The 25778-nt window shown below is 31.4% G+C and overlaps 2 protein-coding genes across 2 annotated transcripts in view; one reads left to right on the forward strand and one right to left on the reverse strand.

Annotated features, from left to right (window-relative positions):
- Positions 1–5267, reverse strand: part of LOC139488876 (Ig-like and fibronectin type-III domain-containing protein 2) — a 104994-nt gene extending 99727 nt beyond the window's left edge. Inside the window, exon 1 of the mRNA XM_071274828.1 lies at positions 5180–5267. The gene's annotated coding sequence lies outside the window, so the exon portion shown is untranslated. The remainder of the gene's footprint in view (positions 1–5179) is intronic.
- LOC139488878 (N-sulphoglucosamine sulphohydrolase-like) lies at positions 5254–25091 on the forward strand. The gene is made up of 7 exons (XM_071274830.1): positions 5254–5400; positions 9902–10034; positions 10578–10711; positions 12968–13118; positions 16855–17093; positions 19446–19621; positions 23868–25091. Exons 1-7 carry the CDS (start codon positions 5304–5306, stop codon positions 24468–24470), a joined length of 1533 nt encoding a protein of 510 aa, XP_071130931.1. The 5' UTR covers positions 5254–5303; the 3' UTR covers positions 24471–25091.
- The last annotated feature ends 687 nt before the right edge of the window (positions 25092–25778 follow it).

A 25778-nucleotide genomic window follows, 5' to 3' on the forward strand; every position in this document is an offset into this window, starting at 1 on the left:
TAACAAAGATAAAAGCACAGTTTTTCAAATTGAAGGGGATGGGATGACCCCAAAAGACTTACCCTATATCTTATTTGATTTGTTTTATTGTCCTGTTCTCATTACTGAAGACGGTGTGTCTCTATCACTTACTGTTATATCATCAGAATCAAACAAACTGTTTATTTAATATATCCGTGTTTCTCGTTTCTCGTTTTGTTTATATAGATTAGACCGTTGGTTTTCCCGCTTGAATGGTTTTACACTAGTAATTTTGGGGCCCTTTATAGCTTGTTGTTCGGTGTGAGCCAAGGCTCCGTGATGAAGGCCGTACTTTAACCTATAATGGTTTACTTTTTAAATTGTTATTTGTATGGAGAGTTGTCTCATTGGCACTCACACCACATCTTCCTATATCTATTGTCATTTTGGTCTTTTGTGGATAGTTGTCTCATTGGCAATCATACCACATCTTCTTTTTTATATTAAGTTAAAATTACCACCGACGAAGAAGACCAAAAAAGGGATATTTTCTTGAGTGTATGTGGGAAGAATACCTACAAATTAATAAGGGATTTATTAGCACCAGCCAAACCATTAGGAACGAAATCACTGGCCGATTTAACAAAACTAGTGAAAGACCACCGAGATCCAGTACCATCAGAAATCATTCAGAGATTTAAATTTAACAGTAGAACAAGACACAGCGATGAGTCAGTGAGGACATTTATTGCAGCACTAAGAAGTCTGACAGAACACTGTAAATATGGTGACACGTTATACGCAATGTTATGTGACAGGTGAGTCATCGGGATAAAGAGTCACCGCATACAGAGGAGGCTGCTAGCAGAGTTGAATTTAACATTTGAAAAGGCATTGGAAATTGCTACCACTATGGAGACTGCAGAGAAGAATGCACAGGACATCCAAGCGAGTGGGACAAATGCGACATTTCAGAAACAAATCAACAAAGTTTCAAAATCATATACAAGAAACAACTCTGGAAATTCGAAACAAAGAGATTGTTACCGGTGTGGAGGAAATCACTTAGCCGCTGAATGCAGGTTTATGGATGCAAAATGCCACAGTTGTAAAAAGAAAGGACATATCGCAAAAAAATGCCGTAACAAATCTGCCAATGGGAATTTAAGTGAAAATCACAGAGTTTAAATCACGTTTTAAACCACATGCTCATTTCATGGAGCAGGATGAAAGTAGTGAAAGTGAAAATGAACAGTCAAGGGTCTAACTTAAATAAGTTATCAGAGAAAAATAACATGCATGTGTTATTACAGACATTTTCATGAGTTGTCTACTCTTTACTAAACTATGAGCTGTTATATCTTTGCAAAGATTAGTATACATAAAGAAAATTATAATATTAATAGAATTTGAGAAAAATTTAACAAAATGAAGGTTGTATATTTTCCCTTTGAAACATGTAACATACATATGTTATCACAGTTTTTTTTATATTTTAGCCCACAATAACAACATGTATATTATTTATCTCTAATACCTTATTTAAGTTAGACGGTTTGACTGATGAAGTTTACTCAGTTTTTCATTTTGGAAATTAATCTAATGAGGCATATAAAGTGCAAATCAATGTGAATGAATGTGAAATAGCCATGGAAATAGATACCAGCACATCAGTTTCTATCATGAGCGAGGATACTTACAAGGATTACAAGTCGAACTTCAGAATCGAACCGACAAGTGCTAAACTCCGAACATACATGGGAGAGCAGATTCCTGTAAGTGCATGCAATCGTCAATGTCAATTACAAAAAGGAAAGCGCAAAATTACCACTTCTGATAGTGAAGCGTAAAGGTCCGAATTTACTTGGCCAAGACTGGTTGAACAAACTCCAACTGGATTGGAAGGATATTTTCTCCGTCGTTGGAAGTGATAATCAATCGAGTGATTTGAATGTGATCTTGGAAGCAAATAAGGAGGTTTTCAAAGATGAACTTGGAACTGTAAAAGGCATGAAAGCCAAGATTTATGTTGATGAGAGTGCCGTACCGAAATATTTATTAATTATTAATTATTAATGCCGTTTCAAAGTTTCAAACAAGCATATCAACAAATTGAACTTGATGAGGACAGTAAGAGGTATGTGACTATAAACTCGCATAAGGGTTTATTCAGATACAAATCATACAATAGACTTCGGTATGGTGTAGGGTCCAGCCCAGGTATTTTCCAAAGAACACTTGAAAATGTTGTTCAAGGTATCGCCAATGTGATGGTTCGAGTAGACGATATACTGATAACGGGTAAAACAAGGGAGGAACATCTAAATACTCTTTCTGAGGTTTTGTCTAGATTTAAGAAAATCAGAATTCGGTTAAAGAAACAGAAGTGTTTGTTCATGGCCAAAGAAGTTGTTTATTTGGGATTTAAAATAAACAAACACGGAATCTATCCAGTGGAGAGTAAAGTTGAGGCGATCGATAAAGCCCCAAGTCCAACAAACGTGACAGAACAGAAAGTTTATCTTGGAATGCTGAACTATTACAATAGATTCTTGGCGAGTTTGTCTCACTTGTTAAAGCCGCTACATGTACTTCTACAGAAAGACACAAAATGTAGTTGGGAAAAAGAACAGGAAAAAGCGTTCATAGAGTCAAAACAGTTGTTGAAATCCCCATCAGTACTTGTACATTTTGATTCGAAAAAGAAATTAATCTTAGCATGTGATGCATCTCCGTATGGATTAGGGGCTGTACTTTCGCATAAAATGGACGACGGCAGTGAAAAACCAATAGCTTATAAAATGTACATCGCGAACACTTACATCAGCAGAGAAGAATTATTCTGTTCTTGAGAAAGAGTGTCTGGCCATAATATTTGGTATCAAGAAATTTCATCAATATTTGTATGGACACCCCGTTACAATCATAACCGATCACAAGCCGCTCATACATGTGTAGGTTTATTTCGAGAAGATAAACCTATACCTACAATGGCAGCATCTAGCATTCAAAGGTGAGCACTGATGTTAGCTGCATATGAGTACACGATTGTATACAAAGAAGGGAGTCTGAATGGTAATGCGGATGGACTAAGTAGACTACCGCTGAAAACAAACATTGAAAAGACACCAACTCCAGGTGATACATGTACTATATTATTAATGGAACATTTAGCCACTACGCCATCCAGTTGATGCTAAACAAATTCAAAAGCGGATACGCAAGGACACAATACTGTCTATGGTGCTTAGATACATTTTGAATGAATGGCCGTCAAAATGTCCCAGTGAAGACATAAGACCGTATTATAGTAGAAAAAATGAACTGTGTAGTTAGCATGGTTAGGACGGATCCATATTATGGGGAGGAAGAGTACTTATATCACAACCAGGACGTGAAGCCATGTTAAATGAATTACACCAAGGACATCCAGGGATTACTAGAATGAAAAGTTTAACAAGAAGCTATATATGGTGGCCGGGAATGGACAATGACAGTGATTTGTTTGAGCCAGAAATAACTATACCAATAAGTACTCCTGAGACCTAACAACCGAAAATCGAGAAACTGTCAAACATGACTGAACAAATGGAACCACATTATCCGTAGAAAATAAGAAAAGAACCATCTCATTTAAAGAATTTTGTGTTCAAATAAATGGTTGATTTATAAAGAGGCATAATAATCCTTACAACCATTTGGAGTGCATTAAGTACTTCGCAGAGCATGTGTGTACATATCAATTAGAGTACGAAATAACAACAAGACCAGTGCGAACATTCTTATTTTTATTTTCATAGTAGGACATTATACATACATAGTTTCAGTGCAGACAAATTTTAACAAATGAATCTTTGTGATCTGAAATTTTTATTTGTTTTCAAACTGATATGGACTTATAATTATCAATCAGTAGCTGTGAAAAGACATTAATTTTCTGTACTGGGTAATTGAATTAATTTGTTTTTAATTTGTTTTTATCTAAGGCTGGAGAAGTGTTATAAAGTTCACCACACAGTGCACTTTATTACCATGTCATCTGTTACAGTAATTATAATTGACAGATCAGCAACTCTCACATGTCTGCACTTCTTAAATAAACATGTAATTACATTTGTGTAAAAAGATCAATTGAAGTTCTTATACACATGTTGTCATTCTGTAGTCTGACCATCAAAGATGTACTTGTTAATAAATTAGTTATAGAAACTTGATTGTATTATTACATAAGCAAATATATTACAGTTTTGAAGCCAACAGAGAGACAGAGCAGGGTGATAAAGGCGTAGGGATGGACGATAAATTTATATATATATAAATGAACTAAAATTAAAAAACATACAAGACAAGAGTGAACTGTCCTGTTTCACCAGGGGTCATTTGGAGGAAAACATGTCATTGGACATTGTGAATCGTCAATGCAAGATACACATGATACATTGTACTTGGGATTCCATGGTCTTACTTTTAAAATGCTTCCATTTTCTCCTCTTCTTTTGTTACAGAAAACCATCAACATACTGATGTTTACTTTCCGGCGCATGCCTGGTAAATGTTTTTTTTTTTAATAAATATGTGAATAATTTTTGTCAAAACATAGATTAACAAAATATTTCTTGTTCAAAGTTGTTTTTGGTCATATATTTGCGTATTTTCAATTTTTTACAATTTTTCTTTGTTTTTGATTTATGCAATTTTTTATTTAGTTTTAAATATTACATTTTTTATTTTTATTTTTTGGTATAAGATGAAAACAAGAGTATCTGTTTATTTCAGATGAGGGTAAGTATCAAGGAGCACATCGTGTGTGAGTGCATCCTTGAAGTTTTCTGTAGTAGTGTTTTTGGTAATTTCAGAGGATAGTTTGTTCCAGTCTTTGATGGTTTGACAGAAAAAAGAAAATTTATAGCTGTCTTTATTGCATTGAATTTGTCTGTAGGATTCTTTATTGGTGGATTTTACATGTTTCATATCATTTTTAATATCCTACAATATATTTTTTAGAACCATATGAGATTAATCAATATATGTGATTATTACAAACTAGTGTTTTTTATAGTTTTTTTTTTTATATAATATTAATAATAAATATGATGACGATAATGCGTATTTTCCTGTTTCTTCTGCATTAGCAAAAGTTATCATTTGAAATGCACCTATTTCAAACAAATGAGATAATAAGCCATCTAAACTTCTTAATGAATATTGTCTGCTTTACCTGAAATTGTTTAATTCTACGCCGACATCAATTTTTTCTCGCACCTGCAAAATCCAATGGTTGATTATAAATTAAGGGAGATAATTACAAGGGAGATAACTGCACAATTTCAGCATTAACGAAAATGAAAGTAAAAACGTTTCGAAATGGTTTTGTTACCACTTTTATCTTATTTCTTACAGTAGATTCTATCTCATCAAAGAACGTACTCATTATTATAGGTAAATCATTGTAAGATCATTGTAAAGTTCTGTTCTATTATTTTTTTTTAATTTTAAATATAGATATAGGCCTAGGGAGCTACCATTTGATTTTTATGGGGGGGCTAGGATGAAAAATTTTGTCCTGCATTTTTTTTTTGCTGTAATCTCTGTCCTGCCTTTTTATTTTTCACTCTGTTCGGTCCTGCCTTTTTTATTTTTAGTTTATCTTGACTTTTTTTTTACCTAAATTGTCGTCCTGACTTTTTTTTTGCAAGTGTCTCATCCTGCCTTTTTTTTTACTCAAAACTCCTGTCCTGCCTATTTTTTTCAAATTTCATCCTAGCCCCCCCCCCCCCTCATAAAAATCAAATGGTAGCTCCCTTAGATGGCTATGTACAGTATAGCTTTGTAAAACAAAAACAAAATTGTTCGCATCAGGCGAAAAAAGTTTCTGACTTGGACAATAAATTTAGCGTCAAGATATTTAGATTATAACATGTATAATGATTATTTGAAATAAATAGATAAAGAAAAAAATCTTAATTTGTGTGTGGTTTTATTTTTTAATATAAATGAATTTTCATTATTTTATGATCATGATGATTCAAAGAGCAATTAATGAACATGATGAAGAAGAAAATAAACATATGTTCAATTTTGTTCTAGAAATATTTTGTTTTTGTTTTCAAGGATCATGTTTAAATAGGTTACAGTTACAATGGTTACAGTTTTGTGTATTAATTAATGAATTGATGTTTATGTAGTTGACATGGTTGATATTTCAAAGCCAAAGGTTCAAACCAATCTCGTCTTTATTTAATTTACTAAAAAGGTCCATATATATATAAAAAATCAATGTACTGACCATTCCTATAAGGGGTTCTCTATTGAAAATAAAACTATTAACCAAAGACATTTGTAAATATTTATATGTCTTCGCTGTACACTGGGAACAGTATATCTATGTTCCTGCTGTACATAACAAAATTTGAAACTTTAGTTAAACAGCAAAGATTGGTTAAATCTACTTTAATTAATTGACTTTTCTAAAAATTTATGACATTAATAGAATATAAACTTAAAGGGATAGTAGCTACGATTTTGACAAAATTATGAACAAGTTTCAAAGCTGCTAAAATCAAAGATATGTACTAAATATAAGCAAATTGCTCAATTTGTATTCTTGTCACTTTTTTTCTTCTTATCATATTATAGATTTCTATAATGTGGATAGTAAGATATTAATGTAATGGTAAAAGTAATGTTATTTCAAATTATATTTTTATAAGGTCTGACAGACACCTGCTCATCGAGCTATATTGAGCCTTTTATAATCACTTGGGTTTCATTGGCTGTTAATTGTTCTTCATCGTCTCAGTCTGTTGGCTGTTAAACTTGTACAAAGATCATCTATGAAACTTAATAATTGCATGAGCCAATTTAAACTAAACTTGGCCACAATAATCAGGTATCAAGTTTAAAAAATGTGTCTGCTGACATGTCTAAAATTAGAACATAGTGGTAAAATGCAATTGTTGTCTGTTATTTCTTGAGAAACAGTAAATGACATATAAAGTCTAATAGGGCAAAACATGTGTAGGTGACAAGTAGATAAAATGTACTATCTGTCAAATGACTTTTTAGTAGAACTATTACACCCTAAAACTATGATTTTTCAGAGTTTATGCAGTTTTGCCTATTATCTTGAAATGTAAAAGATAGAATGTTGGATTACCAATAATGTTCTGCAAGGCAAGATCTACAAATAAGTCAACATGATCTAAATATTATTTGATTTCTTATTACTTAAACAGTCAGGGGTGCTACTAAATAAACAAGTGATTTCATTATAACCTATTTCAGTGATTTGATAAATTCACCTATTTTAGTGATTTTTGTGTTTCTTTTGATATTCAAATGCTAATTTCATTGATTTTCCATGTTTTCACAAACTTTTCTATAATTTTCTTACATAGATCACATTATCCCTTTTTCTATGGATATTAACTTCACCAGTGCGCTTGGGCAGTAAGTTTTCCATATTTTCACAAACTTTTCTATAATTTTCTTACATAGATCACATTATCCCTTTTTCTATGGATATTAACTTCACCAGTGCGCTTGGGCAGTAAGTTAGTGCGCTAAAGCTTTTAAAAGTACCCTTGGGAATTGTTCTGTAATCAAATATTCATTAACTACTCTGACTATCATGACTATCAGACAAAGGTCAACAATATTAGGTAACCTGGTTGGTTTTCTTTAAGAATAGAATGATATACTTCAAGGTTATATCCTGATCTACAAATTATTCCAGAAAACGCATGTTTTAAATAAATTGTAAAAACTGGCATTTAGGCTTATCAAGCAAAAGACAATTCCTATATGTATATAGTTAAGTTGTTTTTTTCAATGGAATTCTTGTCTTTTTACCAATAAAAAAATCAAGCTTGTGAAAAAAATATCAAGAAAAAGTTATAAACACTTATTGAAGTGATCTTCATAAATTACTTGTTTCAGTGATTTTAAAAAGTCTGTGTCTATTTATAGATTTTTTTTTAATATTTCACAGCCAAAATCACTTGAACAAGTGATTCTGAAATCACTTGTTTAAGTAGTACCCCTTGACTGTTACAGTGACTTGACTGTTAGTGTTGCTATCCACCAATTGCAACTCATTCAAAATTTTGACCAAATTGCAATTTGTTTTATAAAATCAAATTGTTCAACTGGTCAGAATATTGATCAAATTGTTCAGTCAAAATGTGAAAGTGCAAGGTGATAAAATAATATATACTTACAATCCTATAAGAGTTGTACTCCACTTTAATGATGTTATTACTAAATTTGTTTATCAATCTGTATAGTTATATTATAGCCATTACCATACTAAAGGTAAAATGTTTTATTTTGAATTGCTATAAAAATGTCCAAACTAAGCTTTTATATAGTTTTTCTTTCGAAAAGGATTTTATATTTATAAGAATCATATATCATTTAAAATAATACATCATATATTCAGTAAAATACGTGTGAAATAACAATATGCTATTGATAAGTTTCCTTGGGGAGATAACCTAAAATACTATACTTTTGAATAAAGATTTTTTGAAACCAAAAAAGATTATCTCCCCTTCCTACAAACATATTGCAATTTCACAAATATTTTACTGAATATGAAATGTTTTTATTCACATAATGTGTGATTCTTATGAATATAGAATACTTTTCGAAAGAAAAACTATATAAAAGCTTAGTTTAGACATTTGTATAGCAATTAAAAATAAAACAGTTCACCTTTAGTATGGTGATGGCTATAATATAACTATACAGATTGATAGACTGATTTAGTAATACTATCAATAAGTGGAGTTAAAGTCTTATAGGATTGTAAGTATGTTTTATTTTATCACCTTGCACTTTCACGACTTGACTGTGGTTTTCTACAGCAGTTGGTTCAAATTTCTGACCAGTTGAACAATTTGGTTTAATAAAACAAATTGCAATTAAGTCAAAATTTTGAATGAATTGCAATTGGTGGATAGCAACACTAACAGTCAAGTCACTGTAAATGATGCTTTTTTCCTAATTTTTGCATTTTATTTTATAACAGAATGATAGATACTGTAAATAGCAAAAATGATCAGCAAGACAAGATCTTCAAATTAGCAATTATGGCCAAATTTATTAGTTGACCTGTTATTGGAGTTATTAGATAGATATATATATATATATATATAAGAAGATGACGTTTGAGTGCCAATGAGACAACTCTCCATCCAAGTCACAATTTATAAAAGTAAACCATTATAGGTCAAAGTACGGTCTTCAGCACGAATCCTAATGGCTCACACCCAGAACAGCAAGCTATAAAGGGCCCCAAAAAATTACTAGTGTAAAACCATTCAAATGGGAAAACCAATGGTCTTATCTATATAAAAAACAAGTAACAAGAAACATTTATGAACCTCATCAACAAAAGACAACTACTGCCCGTTATAATCATGTTAATGATAAATTTTGCCATCTTTTATTGATTGAATGATAGGTTTTTACAGCAATTTTAAACACCATTGGCTTTTTGTATTGATGGAGAAAGCCAGAGAATTTTAAGAACAACCTTCAGTAGAAAAATTAACAATCATAGTCAATTAAGATTCCTAGTCGAACTCACCTGCCATATTAAGGTATCGAACTCACAACCTGAGTGATGACAGGCTAGTGATACAGTATATAGAACTTTGGATCTTTGTTTGTTTTCTTGAAAAAAGATAAATAAAGCTTTTAAAAGGGAAAATAGTCTTTAAAGAGTTTTCCCCCTTTAATGAAAATATGGCCATAGTAAAAGATGCAGGTGAGCGTTTATTTTATTTTTTATTTGGAAATTAAAGGGGGGATTTTTTCATTTTCTAAGTACAATCTTATGTTGGAAATATTCATGATATGAATGAGAAAGAAAACTATACTTTTTCCTTAATTATACATGATTATGTTTTATATGACGTTTTTACTCTTTCTGTAGCTGATGATGCTGGATTTGAAACATCAGTTTACAACAATACAGTGTGTAAAACTCCAAATTTAAACAAACTAGCAGAAAGAAGTTCTATTTTCACTAATGCTTTCACGTCTGTTAGTAGCTGTTCTCCCAGCAGGTAGGTGTACATTTACAAATAAAAGGAACAAGCCAGTGTTATTTCATCTTAATAAATTGATTGTTCTAGATTTGTCAGACTGAAATTATTAATATATAATGAGAGCATGCCTCAATGGTTTTTCCTTAGTCAAGTTTTCTCTCCACAAATGCTCTATGTTTGCATGGGTTTTGGTAGTTTTGACTACAGTAAAGAAAGTCACTTTAAGGCCTTTTCAGGAACCATATGATAAAATGTGTCAGAAAACATCACCAATCCTGGCCTGACTGTTTTTATACAATTTTTTTCAGCTCTTACCATGATCTTTTGAAAACATTTATCATTTAATTAAAGGGAGCACTAATCAAAACTAGGGGGTATCTTGGTACTCACTACTGTTGGTAGGTCTTTCTCTTTTTTTCAGAAGAAAAGACCATTAAAAGAATGTGTAACAGCTGTTAGAGTAGCTTGGTTATTTCCGATATTTATGTGTTTTTTTGTCACATATGTCAATGTAGGCACATTCATCTCATATTCTTTTTTGACCAATAGTTTTGCTTACAGGTCTGTGATATTATCTGGTTTACCACAGCACCAGAATGGGATGTATGGCCTTCATCAAGATGTCCACCATTTTATGTCATTTGATGGTGTTCAGAGTCTTCCAAAAATAATACATAAAGCTGGCATAAGAACAGGTATTTATAGGTGAAACAACTAATTTATATTATACAATGTAGTATCATTTTTCAAAATTAGAATTTGTATAAAAAAAAATTGTACAAATTATAATTTGTATAAAAAAATTGTACAAATTATAATTTGTATTTTTTATTGGAGTTAGTACAAAAAGTGCTTGTACAAATTACAATTTGAACAAAATTTTACGAAAAAATTAACTTGTACAATTGTTGGCACCCAATTGTTGTTTATAGTATAAAGTTTGTTATAAAAAAGCATTGATAAACGCTATTTAATTTTTATTCAAGGGACCTTTATTCCACAAAATACCAAAATAGTTCTGTATTATTTGGTTGAGCATGTGAGTGAATTATAATGCATTATGTAACATATGGCATCAGGAATTGCACATCTTTTAAGTTTTACATTTACATTTAGAAGTTCTGCACCCCTCATTTGTGAAAGCTCTCTACACTTGTTATGTGCACAGTTGTGTCTTCTAGGTGGTTCCAGATGAATATTGTAGGCACAGAGAATGAATTTGAAAGTTGCTGTGTTTACTGTTGGCAGTTAAAAGTATTGTTTCTCAATTGTTTTTCAATTATGTTTGTTGCTTGTTAATTGTCAAACATTTTTGCTGTGATAAAGCGTCTTGGTCTTCATGATTTTAAGAAGTCGTCTGGATCTATTGCAGGAACCAGCCCCTCAACCATTTTGTACTCAAATAAAAGTGTTTGGATTGTGCATCTGTTTTGTAATTATTGGAGTTCTAATTTGGTAAACATGTTTGTTATGCAGCCATTTTTCTCTTGTTTGTAGTTGCCTGTAATGAAGCATGCTGCTTGCCTCTGTATTCTTTCCAGCTTGTTTAATCCCATGCCCAGTCTTCTAGGTTTGCTAGGTCTTCTTGCAGTAGTTTGTGGTCTTTCTCTGTTTTGATGATTCTGTACAGTAAATAGTCATATGCAAACAGCCATACTGATGCTTTTTGTATTATATAAATAAGGTTTTTTGTCTGGTCATTTAAGATAACTACAGTGTTATCAATGCTTTTTTATAACAAAATCCATACTTATATAATAGTTCTTGAAAAACTGGTCATTATCGTGATATATGGACTGGCCACAGGACAGTGGTATTGACTAAGATAGTGATAATGACTGAGCCAAAGGCGAGGTCATTATCGCTGTCTTAGTCAATACCACTGTCCTACGGGCAGTCCATGTATCACGATAATGACCAGTTTTTCAAGAACTATTATGTTTATTTCATTGAGAAACCATGTTTTGGAAAATTCTCGTAAATTCAAAATGCCTAAAGCAAACTCGGGTAGTTGTACGATTTCTATGACAAAGAGTGAAGACCAGTCGTAGTAATACTGCCATTCATTTTAGTGCAATTTTTCAGTATATAAATACTTAATCAAGTTATCTTTAATTTTATATTTAACGAAAACATACAATAAACAATTCAACAACTTAAATACAATATTAAGATCAGGAACATGTTTCATAAAAGGTAAATCTCTCTAAACAGAGAAGCCACGCCCCAGTGGTCATTTACAGAGAAATCACGCCCCAGCGGTCATTATCAGACGGAAACCACGCCCCAGCGGTCATTATCAGACGGAAACCACGCCCCAACGGTCAATATCAGACGGAAACCACGCCCCACCGGTCATTATCATGTAAAAGTTCGTTAACGACCGGTTTTCTGGTCCGTTTTTTCTGTTAATGACCGATGGAATTTATTACTGAAGAATAATGAATGCCATGTGACCCCTTTTTATCCAATAAGAGAATCTTATTCTCAACCGATATGAAATAATAAAAATTATTGTACAAGTGAATTTTCATCAAGCCTTTTTTGTACAAATTACAATGTGTACAAAGTCAAAATATAAATTATAATTTGTACAATTTTTTTTGTACAAACTGATAACTTATACACAACATATACACACAAACCAATACATATTGATTTGTAACTGAAAACATTTTTACATTGAAATGAAATATCAAAATCATGTTTCTTCATGTACATTTAATTCCAGGCAGGACCAGAATCATAAAAAAAATTACAGTTATGATACATGGTTGAGGACTAACTTTATTCATATACACTCAAATTGTTCTAGACCAAAAGATTTTTAAATGTTTATCTAATTTAAATTTTTCTTCTTGTGGCTTATCAGAAGATAAGAAACAGACTAGGACAGTAATATGATTTCTGACATCATTATTGTATTGCATAATTATAATAACTGCTTTCAGGAATTATTGGGAAGAAACATGTTGGTCCTGAGACAGTCTACCCCTTTGACTTTGAAGAAACAGAAGAAAATAATAGCATTTTACAAGTGGGGAGAAACATTACCAACATCAAACTTCTTGTAAGAAAGTTCTTAAGCCAAGATAAATCCAGGTAAGTGTGATTAGGTGATGTACAATAACAATTTTTCTTTAAAGATTAAATGTCCATGAAAATCAGAATAGAAACAACTTCACAGCTTGGTCTTTTATTAGTTTTTGGTTTAATGTAACTGGAGTGGGTTGGTGATGAAACCTCCGGGGACTTGTAGTGGCCAGTTCTTAATCCTGGAGTGCAGAAACCTTATAAAGTGGTTACCATCTATCAAATGTTCATTACCCTTGACTTCATTTTCATGGTTCAGTGAATGCTGGATAAAAATTGTACATAAATATTATTTTTGTTCGTTTGAGACTTATGAATACATGAGTATATTATTAGTAATAAGATAAATATTATTGGTATATGGGTCATTATAAAAAAAAGTGCAAATTTCGACGAGGTAACATTTTGAAAAATGATGTCATTGTTTAAAACATTTAAATGTGTTCCGCTATTCTATAGTATGGTAGCAACGATATTCAGAAATATGCAATGGGAAAAATGAAGAGTTCCTTCAATTTTAACAATTTTAGGTCATGCTTTGATAGTATAGTTTGATAGAATCGTGTCAATGGTGTTACCAATTTAAAGCATACATTTAGCTACTAAATATTATTGTAAAATACCGCTGGATTTACAACAACGCTTTAGTGAGCTGCAGCTCACTAAAGCGTTGTTGCTCACTAAAGCGTTGTTGTTAATCCAGCGGTATTTTATTTATTTTTTTATTAACAACCCTGCATACCATCCGGTATCCTCTTTAGTGACTCTACCTTCACTTCACCACTAAGGCGTTGGTTCAGCAGTTTTTTATTTATTTTAAATATTATTGTTTAACATCAAACAACTGTTCCAATGTGTTGTTTGGGTTAAAATTACGACTTATTGACATTATTCATATAGCTGTGCATTCTATTCAGAAATAATTTCAGAATACATTGTCGTAAAAAAGTTGGCTGTCCTAATCATGGCTGTTGTAAATACTAAAATATGCACTTAAAATGAATATATGTGAATTGTGTAAGATTATATGATAATAATATACCTAGTCCTTCGTACATACATGACATAACCTAAAAACACTTATATTTATGAATGAAAATAAAAAAAATGTCGCATTTTTATATAGTAACACCACTGACCCTTCAGTAACTCCAATGACACAAATGTATCACCATTGACCTCACATTTCAAATTTTACCTTTGTTAAGTTCTGAACAGAGCCAAGAAAACCGAGCAAAACAAAAGATAAAAAAATAATTCTTAGGCTAAATTATCTCAAATTATATAACATAACATCAATAATTAAAAATGTCAATAGTGTTACTAAATAGTGTCATTGGTGTTACCAGCATACATCAGTTTGTGAAAACTTTGTATATGTAAAACATGATATTGATAAGAATGTTTGGTAAAGTAAGATCTATAAACACATCACCATCATCAAAACACAATTTTGTTATGAATTTATCTGTGTCCATTGTTTAATATGCACATAGACCAAGGTGAGCGACACAGGCTCTTGAGAGCGTCTAGTTGGATTTAGTTACAAAATAAGTGCCCCATTCCTCTATTCTATATGTTGTTCCTGGTGCATGTTTCTATAATCAATATATTTCATAATTCAAAGTTCAGGAAATGTTTTCAAAAAAAGATTTGTATAAGGGTACACCATGGACACAATTTTCAATTATGATATAGCTTTTACCTACTTTTAAGATTTTTTCACTAAATTTTCAACATAATTGTTTGGTTTTTTTTGCAAAACATGCTTACAGGTTATATTGCTAAGGGGGAAACTGTTGTAAATGCCCAAATCTTGCAAAAGATAACTCTTATCCTACTAATTACACCATTGACTTAAAAAATGTAACATTTCCTTTTGGTGAAATTTTTTTATTATAAAACCAACATACACCTCCTAAATCATTAAAAGAAATGTTTGTGCGTACCAAAATGCAACAAAAAGTGATAAATCAAAAAACAAATCATATGAATAATATTCCTATTTCAAGTCTGAAAGGATTTATAGTAAAAAATAACCGTTAATTCTGGCTATCTCCAAGGGTTTAAGAAAACATTAAGGATGTTTTTATAACATTTCATACTGTAAACTGTATATTGTGTATCACAAAACATTCATATCTAACATATGCAAGTGTTATTTTGATATATTTTCATGTCTGTCTGTGACTTAAAAAGACCCAATAACATAGTTTTGCATGTTTTTTTGATAATGACCCATATAGGATCAATGCAATGCCTGCATGTCAGTCAAAGAAGGTTCACTGGCTCAGTAGTGGATCAGTAATTAAGGTTTAGGTTTTGTTGTCAAGTTTAGATATTATAACCAAACGTCAACTATTTGATGTATGGAAAGATTGTAAGTTGTATCTATCCGACTGTCAGGTTTCATCTAACATTTAAATTAATCTCATTTTCATGGTTCATTTGTAAATGTTAAGTTTATGTGGTTTGGACGTTCTCAGATCCAATGAACACTAGGGCAGCTGTATTTGGTGTATGGAATGACTGTTCATATACATTAAAGGTTGCATTTCTGTAAATATTGACAATGCAATTTCCCATAGGAACTCCTTTTACGGCTAAAACTGTACCACTTTTACTATGAAGTTTTGAATAAAATCTTATCCTAGAATTGAAAGTTCATATATATGCACTACAATTTATTTCAAAGGTCAAAATATAGGGCTATGCAGCATTTTTTCAACGTTTATATGCCCTGAACTTCTCAGTTTAAACAAACACTAATTTTCTTAACTACCCCTACCTCGAATAAAAGGTTACCACATATTTCAATATAAACAAATTGCACATGTATATTTTACTGGTAACTTCCCAAGTTATGTCTCTATGAGATGGAACATAGAGTTTAATAACTGGGAACCAGTATGTAAACAAAATTAATTTTCTATGAATATTCTAAATCTCCCCAAAAGAGGTGTGGTTTGAGGAACAGCTGTATTTACAAATGTAACCTATAATAGGTGCAGATTTGTGTATGGCAGGTTTTATATAAGCTTGTCCGCCTTATAGATATTTTGTCAATGTTAAGTTTTCATGTTTTTTCAGGTACTGTAAGCAATAGGTCATGCATATTTGGTGTATGGAATGCAGATTGTATGGCAAGGTTTATCTGACCTTGGCATCATTTTTATGGTTCATTGGTAAAGTTTAGTTTTTGTAATTAGGTCTGTTTCTTAATTTGTATAAACAATAGCCAAGTTACATTCAGTGTAAGGTTTGATTGTTAGGTGTGCATATCTGTCTGACAGGTGCCTCTGACCTTAACCCCATTTATATGGATCAATGATAATGTTAAGTGTATAATTTATAAGAACTTCATGTAATAGACTTTTAACATAAGTAAAAAGTAAAATCACAAAAATACTGAACTCAGAGGAAAATCAATTCGGAAAGTCCATAATCACATGGCAAAATCAAATAACAAAACGCATCAAAAACGAATGGACAAGAACTGTCATATTCCTGACTTGGTACAGGCATTTTCAAATGTAGAAAATGGTGGATTGAACCTAGTTTTATAGCTAGCTAAACCTCTCACTTGTATGACAGTTGTATCACATTCCTTTATATTGTCACCGATGCGTGAACAAAACAAATCCTGCTAAGTAAAACAGATGACAATGACAAAGTCTGCATTCTTGTTTCAATGATGGACCAAGCTGCTTGTTGTCTTTTTTAAAATCATATTTAACTTTTTCAGTCCATTTTTGTTGTATATTGGGTTTCATGATCCTCATAGATGTGGCCATACCCATCCACAATATGGACAATTTTGTGAAAAGTTTGGTGATGGTAGTCCTGGGATGGGATTTATACCTGATTGGACACCGCTGACCTATAACCCTGATGATGTCATTGTACCATATTTTGTCCAGGACACACCAGCAGCAAGAAGAGATATAGCAGCTCAGTACACAACTATTAGTAGGCTAGATCAAGGTGACATATGGGTCATTTTCAAAAAATGTCGAATTTTCAGTACACCCATACTAAAATTTTTATTTCTAATGGAAATTTCAGTTGTAATGGTTTAAATGAAAGCTTGTCGGATTTGTGATTCAGAACATTAATAATAAACACACCTTACATCTATTTTGATAAGATTAAACTTCATTTAAGTCCGATTTTGGGGGTATTTGTGTGCGTACATTGTCAGAAAAACACATTTCAAATGATTTTTTTCCGATTTTCTGATCGCCTTGATATCTGCAAAAGGGACTTTTTAAGAACGTTAATTATAATTCTAACGAAAAATCGTAGCTTCTTTATCATTGTATGTAACAGATTATCTACAAACTAAATTCAATCAGCGTACAGGAGGTTCATGTCTATCCTGTTACCGCTACTTAAATCAGTCGTTAAATTATTCTCCCTATGAATATTGAATCAGTCAGTGTTGATTTCAAAAATGCAAAGTAAACTTTACATTTAAAACGCCTCGTTTCTTGAACGACAGTGTAGAGAAAAGAAATTTCAAGACATTTAGTGAAAAAAATAGAGCGTACTTTTTTTCATGTCTATGCTGTTACCAACCATTTTGATTAATTACACTAACAGTATGGTTGTAAAAAGTGCAATAACGTGTTGGAAACCAAATTCACAATAGAAAACCATAATCACTTCACCAAAGGGAGTAGTTATTTCACAACAGCAATCAAAAACGAAGAAATTTGTCTATCCTGTTACTATGGTTGCTATGGTTACAGTAACAGGATAGACAATTATAGACAAAAACGTCGTTAATTTTTTTATCTTAACATGTAGGTGGAAAACGAATGAAATATTTCATTGTTTGAACTCATCTTAAGGTTATAACGTCTCAATCTTCCCAAATTAAGCATTTGCAGGTGCAATACTGATATCGGTAACAGGATAGACAAAAAGGTAACACGATAGACTTTTATATAGTGATATATCAAAAACGTTCCTGTTACCAACGAAATAAAGAGAAAAGTAAATTAACTTATGAGGGATTTACTTGATGTTGGGTTTATTTGAAAGGGTGAAAAAAGGCAGAACAATATAAATTGCTTTCTTAGACTTGCATTACTGGTGGTAATTTTTACAACCTTTGAAACCAATTTTTAGAGCCATTTTTCAGTACAACCTAGAAAATTGGCAAATAATCTATTCTTTTACAGAATGAATATATATAGAAGTTTATTCTCTTGAAAACCATCTAATTGGTAACGTAAAACAAGCTTAACATTTTATCTAAACCTTTTCTTAATAACCCAAAATTTCTTTTGAAAATGGTAACAGGATAGACAAAATATTGTACCACCGATCAAAAAATGTTTCAAGATATTCTTGTATGACATCATTAAGATTGCATCTTTAAATATGTTGTTCTTAAAGTACTGTTTGTTTTGATTTGCTTATGTAGAGGGTTGTTTGAATAAGTAACTTTTAATAAATTTTTCAATTTCAATATTCGACATTTTTTGAAAATGACCCATATAATGTCTGCTTTCTTATTTGATAACCGATTACTGCAAATTCATTATAATTTACCGTTGTAGTACAAAACTATTAGTTTTGATGTTGCATTCATGTCTTAAACATGGCATAATTTGCTATTGTACCAGTAACTAAAAATCGTAAATTAATATTCCTTCCATTGATTGATTGATTGATTGATTGATTGATTAATTGTTGGTGATGTAACACCATCTCAGCACACTTGATACATCAATGCAAGCATTTTTCATTGTTAGAGGAAGCCTAAGTACCTAGAGAGAACCATGTCCGAAAACCTCAAACAAAACCCTATATTTAGCTATATAGTATATCATATACACATGGAAAGTTTAAAGGCATGGAAGTGTTTAAAAATAGTAGATATTGTCTCCCCTTAATCAGTTTCAACCTATATTCATGAAATTATTTAGTGACCATATCCTCATCAATCCACCCTTATATTCATCAACTCAAGGTCAGCATGCATGGATTGTTTTAAAACTGATTGATGAATTCCTGCACAATTTCTAAGGAATTACCGGTACTGGAAATTCAGAAATTATTGCATGCATTTATTAATGCAATTTTTCAGGAATACCGGTAGACAAAAATATGAGTTTAAATATTCAGAATGCGAGTACTTATTATTGCGATATCAATCCAGTCGCATTATTAGCATTAATAAAAACCTCGCAATAATTTCTGAATTAACAGTACCGGTACCTAAAATGATTGGTTTTTTTTTCTTCAAATTTCAATATTTGAAACAACATTAAGAAATTATGACAGTAAATAATATTATTATCTATTGTGGTTTACGTTCTATTATAGGTATTGGGTTAGTACTGAGAGAACTAGAAATAGCTGGATATTTAGATGATACATTAATAATCTATACATCTGATAATGGTATACCCTTCCCTAATGGCAGAACCAATTTGTATGACTCTGGAATAACAGAACCATTCTTACTATCATCACCTCTACACAGAAGCACATGGAGCATGGTAAGATGAGTTGTAAAAAAAACATGAAACACTCACATTGGTCCAGTACCAAACATTTCATGCATATTTAAGATTGGCAATCTCTGGTACAAGTGTTTATTGCTCTATAATTGCTGAATTCTTGGAAATTTAAACACACTCGTTTTAAAAATATTCCATTTGAATATTCTTTTTGTTATTTCTATGGCTTTAAGGGGTCATATGCTAAAAAATGTTTAAAAGTCTTCCGAACAGCAGAAATTTAAATGACAATAGAGTTAGTGGTAAAGATTATAAATTCTACCATGCATAAAAGCTGTTGGGAAGAGGATCTGTCGCCGTAAAGGAGGGGGCATAAACTTCTATTTTTTTATTTTTATTACTTTCAAAATTTACAACAAATACAACACATCAAACTTACATACAGTAATATGAGCAGGGGCATTAAGTTTTACCCTTGTCTGTCTGTTCCAACTTCCGTACGTCCAAAAGCTGGTTTCCACTCTGTAACTTTAGTTTGCTTCCACCAAATGTTACGAAACTTATACACAATGCTTTTTACCACAAAACACAGATCAAGTTTGAAATTGGGTGGAGTCACTTATACCATTCTTGAGTTATGCCCCTTTTTAAACATAAAAATTGCTGAATTTTTTGTTTCTCTTCTCTAACTTTAGTTTACCTCAACCAAATGTTATGAGACTTAATATACACAATGCCTTTCACCACAAAATTTGGTAGCATCATTTTTACTTAACTTCGTCAATGCCCTTTATAACATTATATGATATGCAAAAAGTAAAATCACAAACATACTGAACTTAGAGGAAAATTAATTCGGAAAGTCCATAATCGCATGGCAAAATCAAATAACAAAATGTATCAAAAACGAATGGACAAGAACTGTCATATTCCTGACTTGGTACAGGCATTTTCAAATGTAGAAGAGGGAACATCATCTTTGTCCAATTTACACATTCCCCATTTATTTTTAAATTTGTTTGATATAGACAGAAAGACCAATCTGAAGAGATCATATGGCAGTGGAGTGCATAAACAAACGATTGGGCTAATTTTTTTTATTGAGAATAACATGTCAATTTTGGTTCTCCATTTCCTTATGAAAGTTCAATATCAAATGTTCATAATGGTAATCTAGTAGGAACAACACCACTTCAATAAAAACAGTTTCATTCAGGAACCACACTTGCATTTTAACAAAAAGAGGATTTCGTATTTTGACATGATACTATGTATAAAACCTTAAATAGTTACTGGTTTATATTGGTTTTCCGTGTTTCAAAATAAACACTAATACAAAAGGGAGATATTTAAACATGAGAATTATTAGGGGTCATCCATAATTGTCAACCATTTTCCAAAGTGTACAAAACGTACACTTTTTCAGACCCCCCACCCTCCCTCAAAAAGTGTACATCAACCATTTTCAGATTTTAAGAGAGGAATCAATCATTCTTAATAAAAAGAAGAATCTGTTTATTATATTTTAGTTTTTTTAATATAGAAATTTGCATTGAAAATAAACTAAAACATATCTGACTGTTTTATTTGATGACATCTATCTGTGATGCTTGTGTTTTGATAGAATAAAGAGTTCAAAGATTAGTGTTTCCCCTATCACTCCAATGAAAAAGGGCACCCAGAGCATGTTTTAAACATTTTAAGTTTTTAAATTTCCCGCCTGTATTTCTATTTAAAAGGTCCCTGTAAATATGCCATTCATGGCACTAGTATCGTTTATGTATATATAATGTAACGTGTACATATATTGGATAATTTTTAAGGTTAAGGGGTTAAACTTCATATGGAGGTGCTCCTAATTAAAAAAGGCTTATACTAAGAAAAATAAGTTTACTTCCGTTTTATTGGTTTACTGTTTTGGAATACATTACAAGGGAATTAATTGACGGACCAGTTTAAAATCTTTTCACAAATTTGCGTCTTGTCAAAATCAATACATTCAAAGAATTTAGTGTTTCCTTCAGTTTTGTTTATTAAACAGAGTGAAACGATAACGATTTATAATAAAGCAGGTGAAATTGACAATCGGGGTACTGAGAAATGCTTGCAAACTTTTTGTTTTGAAAAATTTTACAAGTTTACATTTTCATGATTTTTGAAAGATTTAGTTTTTATATGATTTGATCTTTTAATCGTTCAATCCGGATTGAGGAGAATTATGATATCGAAATAAATATCATCCAGTGAAAATAATAAAGAAGAAATAAGAAGAGAAACACACCCAAGCCAATTCTCGATTTTATACATCGACCTTCCCTACGGAAACGAAATAAATTCTGGAAATTAAAAAAAAAAGCGTACGGTAAAAATGTTGATTTTTTAACCCCCTCCCCCCAAGTGTACGTTTTGTACACTTTGGAAAATGGTTGACAATTATGGATGACCCCTTACAGATCTTATTAAAGAAAATGAATAGAAAGTTGTATGAATTAGTTGATGATTCACATGAGGACACTATTTTGAGTTGTACCTTACTTTAAACCTCCATTATAGTTGATGAGTTTCTTCAATTGCTTCATAGCAATCCATTTCGAAAAATCTATGTATCTAAGACTAAATTATTTCGTATGATATGGAATTTTTATCATGTTACTTTGTTTAAAGATTTTTCAAAAAGGTCATTATCTGAAATCTATATCATAAAATATTTTATATAAATGCATTAAATATCTAGATAATAAAATAGCATTTTAAAACAATGTTGCATACAATTTAAATGTTTATTTCTTTTATTTTTAATAAAAAATATCATTTTAGGAGTATAATTTTTAAAATGAGGCAAAAAGGGGAAATAACTCTATATATCATTTGTTGACTTACGCAAGTGTATTCCCTCAGGATGTCGGAGTGAGGCTAAGGTTGTGAGATTGAAGTTTTATTTAAAACAGTATTATGTTTTAAGCTGTAAAAAGTGAATTAATTTCAATCTAAGTAATTAAATCAGATATCTTTAATTAGCTTGGAAAACATCCTATAAATGGTTGATGATTATACCAATATGAAAGCTTTATTTAGATTCGGTACAGTAACATACTACTACAAAACATAGCTCTAACAGAATACATACACACAAATGCAACAACATTGAAACATAATTCAAATCATGCAAAATAAAAAAAAGGGAAGCAGACATAAAAGTAAGCACAACACAAGAATATGGCAATTATTACGTAGTGTTGTTGAGGGAACATTAAACTTTTTCATTATCAAAATTAGTGTTTGTTAAACTGCTATATAACCAGTGTATTTTTATGCCCCACCTACGATAGTAGAGAGGCATTATGTTTTCTGGTCTGTGCCTCCGTCCGTCTGTGCGTCTGTGCGTCCGTGCATCCGTTCATCCGTTCGCTTCAGGTTAAAGTTTTTGGTCAAGGTAGTTTTTGAAGAAGTTGAAGTCCAATCAACTTGAAACTTAGTACACATGTTCCCCATGATATGATCTTTCTAATTTTAATGCCAAATTATAGTTTTTACCCCAATTTCATGGTCCACTGAACATAGAAAATGATAGTGCGAAGTTCAGGTTAAAGTTTTTGGTCAAGGTAGTTTTTGATGAAGTTAAAGTTACATCAACTTGAAACTTAGTACGTACACATGTTCCCTATGATATGATCTTTCTAATTATAATTCCAAATTATAATTTTGACCCCAATTTCACGGTCCACTGAACATAGAAAATGATAGTGCGAGTGGGGCATCCGTGTACTATGGACACATTCTTGTCTATGATAAAATGGTTGGTTCAAATTATTTGAAATTTTTATATTTTTGTCTAAAGGTCAAAGTAAATATTTTGTCAAAGTTTTATGAAAATTAAACAAGCCAAATTAATTTTAGTGAAGGTTTTGGGTACCACCTTAATATGTTTCAGGGTTTAAATTATGGGGGAAGAAGATCGTTTTTTTTTTAACACTTTCTTTTCTTGAACAAGGCACAGGGGCACAGTGACACACAAATGGTCACAGGGGCACAACATTTTGGGGAGTGTGGGCAATACCCCTATATTTTCTACATTGAATACACATCCTCTTTTAATCTTGTGCTGTGCCAAAATATAGGTGTCTACAGAAAATTATATTAATCATTATTTAAATAAATAGTATTTATTTGACTAAATGTTTTGGATGTTTAATAAAAAAAAAATATCTGGTGAAAAAAGCAATGATTTTGAAATTCAATGTTGATCAAAACATACCAAATAACAATTTAGATTTTATTTTTCCAGGAAATACAGAAGTTAGTGAGTCATGTTGATATTGTTCCTACAGTGCTTGATTGGTTCAACATTCAGTATCCACAGTACAAGCTTCTCCATAACCCAGTTATTCTGACAGGAAAATCATTATTGCCGTTGCTATGCAACAAAGACAGAGAAGCAGAAGACGTCATATTTACCAGTCATAATTTGCATGAAGTGACCATGTATTATCCAATGAGATCTATTCGTACAAAACATTTCAAACTTTTACATAATTTGAATTACCTGATGCCTTTTCAAATTGACCAGGACTTTTTCATTTCAAACACCTTTCAAGATTTGCTAAATAGGACTCGAGAAGGCATATCAACACATTGGTATAAAAATTTAAAACAGTATTACTACCGAAGTCAGTGGGAATTCTTTGATTTGTCAACAGATCCACAAGAACGCATTAATCAGATTAAAAATGAGAAATACACAGGAATAATAAAATATTTAAAGGAACAGTTACATCAGTGGCAAAATATAACATCAGATGCATGGATTTGTCAACCGCAGGGAGTTCTAGAAAATAAGGGATATTATAAACTTAGTCCACGCTGTTTTTCTGCAGATTATGGTGTATGAATTATAACTGCAAAAAATCATACAGATCCCCAAATATATAATTCTGAATGAATATAAACTGTCAGCATTAAATGGAGCTAGCATTGGATGGATTCATGATAATGACATGATCATAAATGTGAATGCAAAACACCACAGATTCTTTAGTACTAGTTTAGTCTTATATTCTAACATTGTTTAATTAGTGGTCTTCATATAGGACATCTATTTGCAACACAAGTTTCATCTCTGTTGAACTTGGCAGACAGTAATTGAAGAATAAAGCCACCAGAATTAAAATCTATACATGTAAGAGAAATACCACTATTTTTCCAAATGAAGGCTGAATGGACTGGAATATATAAATAATACATCAGCTTTGATTTTACAATGTGAACAAAATATTCTGGAGATTGTCACAAAACTTATTAAGTGATTTTACACTAATAATGTAATCACAGAACAACAAAAGATATTTTTCAATCAAATAAATTATATAACATTGTGTGTTTTGCCACACCTAAAGGAAATTGAAGGTCTATTTTAGTAAGAGATTACAATGCTTGTTGTCAGGAGCTTGAAGTGCGACAAGATAAGTTTTCGGACAAATACAGACAAATATTCAATAAAAATCAGAATCATTTCCATGTTTTTTTTACATCATACAAATGAAACAAAATCATTGTGAATTTATGGAATATTTCAGTGATGCAGATTCTTTGGAAAACAAATGGTGCAACTATATAGCTACTTGCTGTAGAACAGTCTGTTTGGTTGTTTGTTTCCTTTCTCCTTGTTTCATCTGCTTTTTTGAGTCACTGAGAAAAACAGAAGTACTTCAGTGTAACTTCACCCGCTTTACAAGTTTACATTGCATCCACTGATAAAAAAATAATTGGGGAGTGTACATGTACATGGGACAGAGATGATGCCCCACCTTTCATATAACTATACAAATTAATATTTCTAAATGAATTCTTTTAAAATAGGTGAACATTTGTATAGAAAGCACATTCAAAATCTCCTATTTCAAATCCATAGATTCTTTTTGAAATTTGATATCAAGTTGATAAATAATTTTCAATTTTAATGATGTAATATTTATAGGTTTCATGGGTTCAATCAAATTAAAATAAGTTAACTTAAACTTCAACCAACTAAAGGAATGAAAACTTAACTTGTGCAATTTTCTTCAAGTACAACTAGACAACAAAGTGGCTGTGACAAGATGCCAAATAAAAGACAAATGACCTTTGAAAATTATTTAATCTGATTTTTTGTGTGTGTGAAACATACTTTTCAACCTTTAGGTTAAATAACACAGAATGA

The sequence above is a fragment of the Mytilus edulis genome, chromosome 9, assembly GCF_963676685.1.
Source record: "Mytilus edulis chromosome 9, xbMytEdul2.2, whole genome shotgun sequence".
NCBI lineage: Eukaryota > Metazoa > Mollusca > Bivalvia > Mytilida > Mytilidae > Mytilus > Mytilus edulis.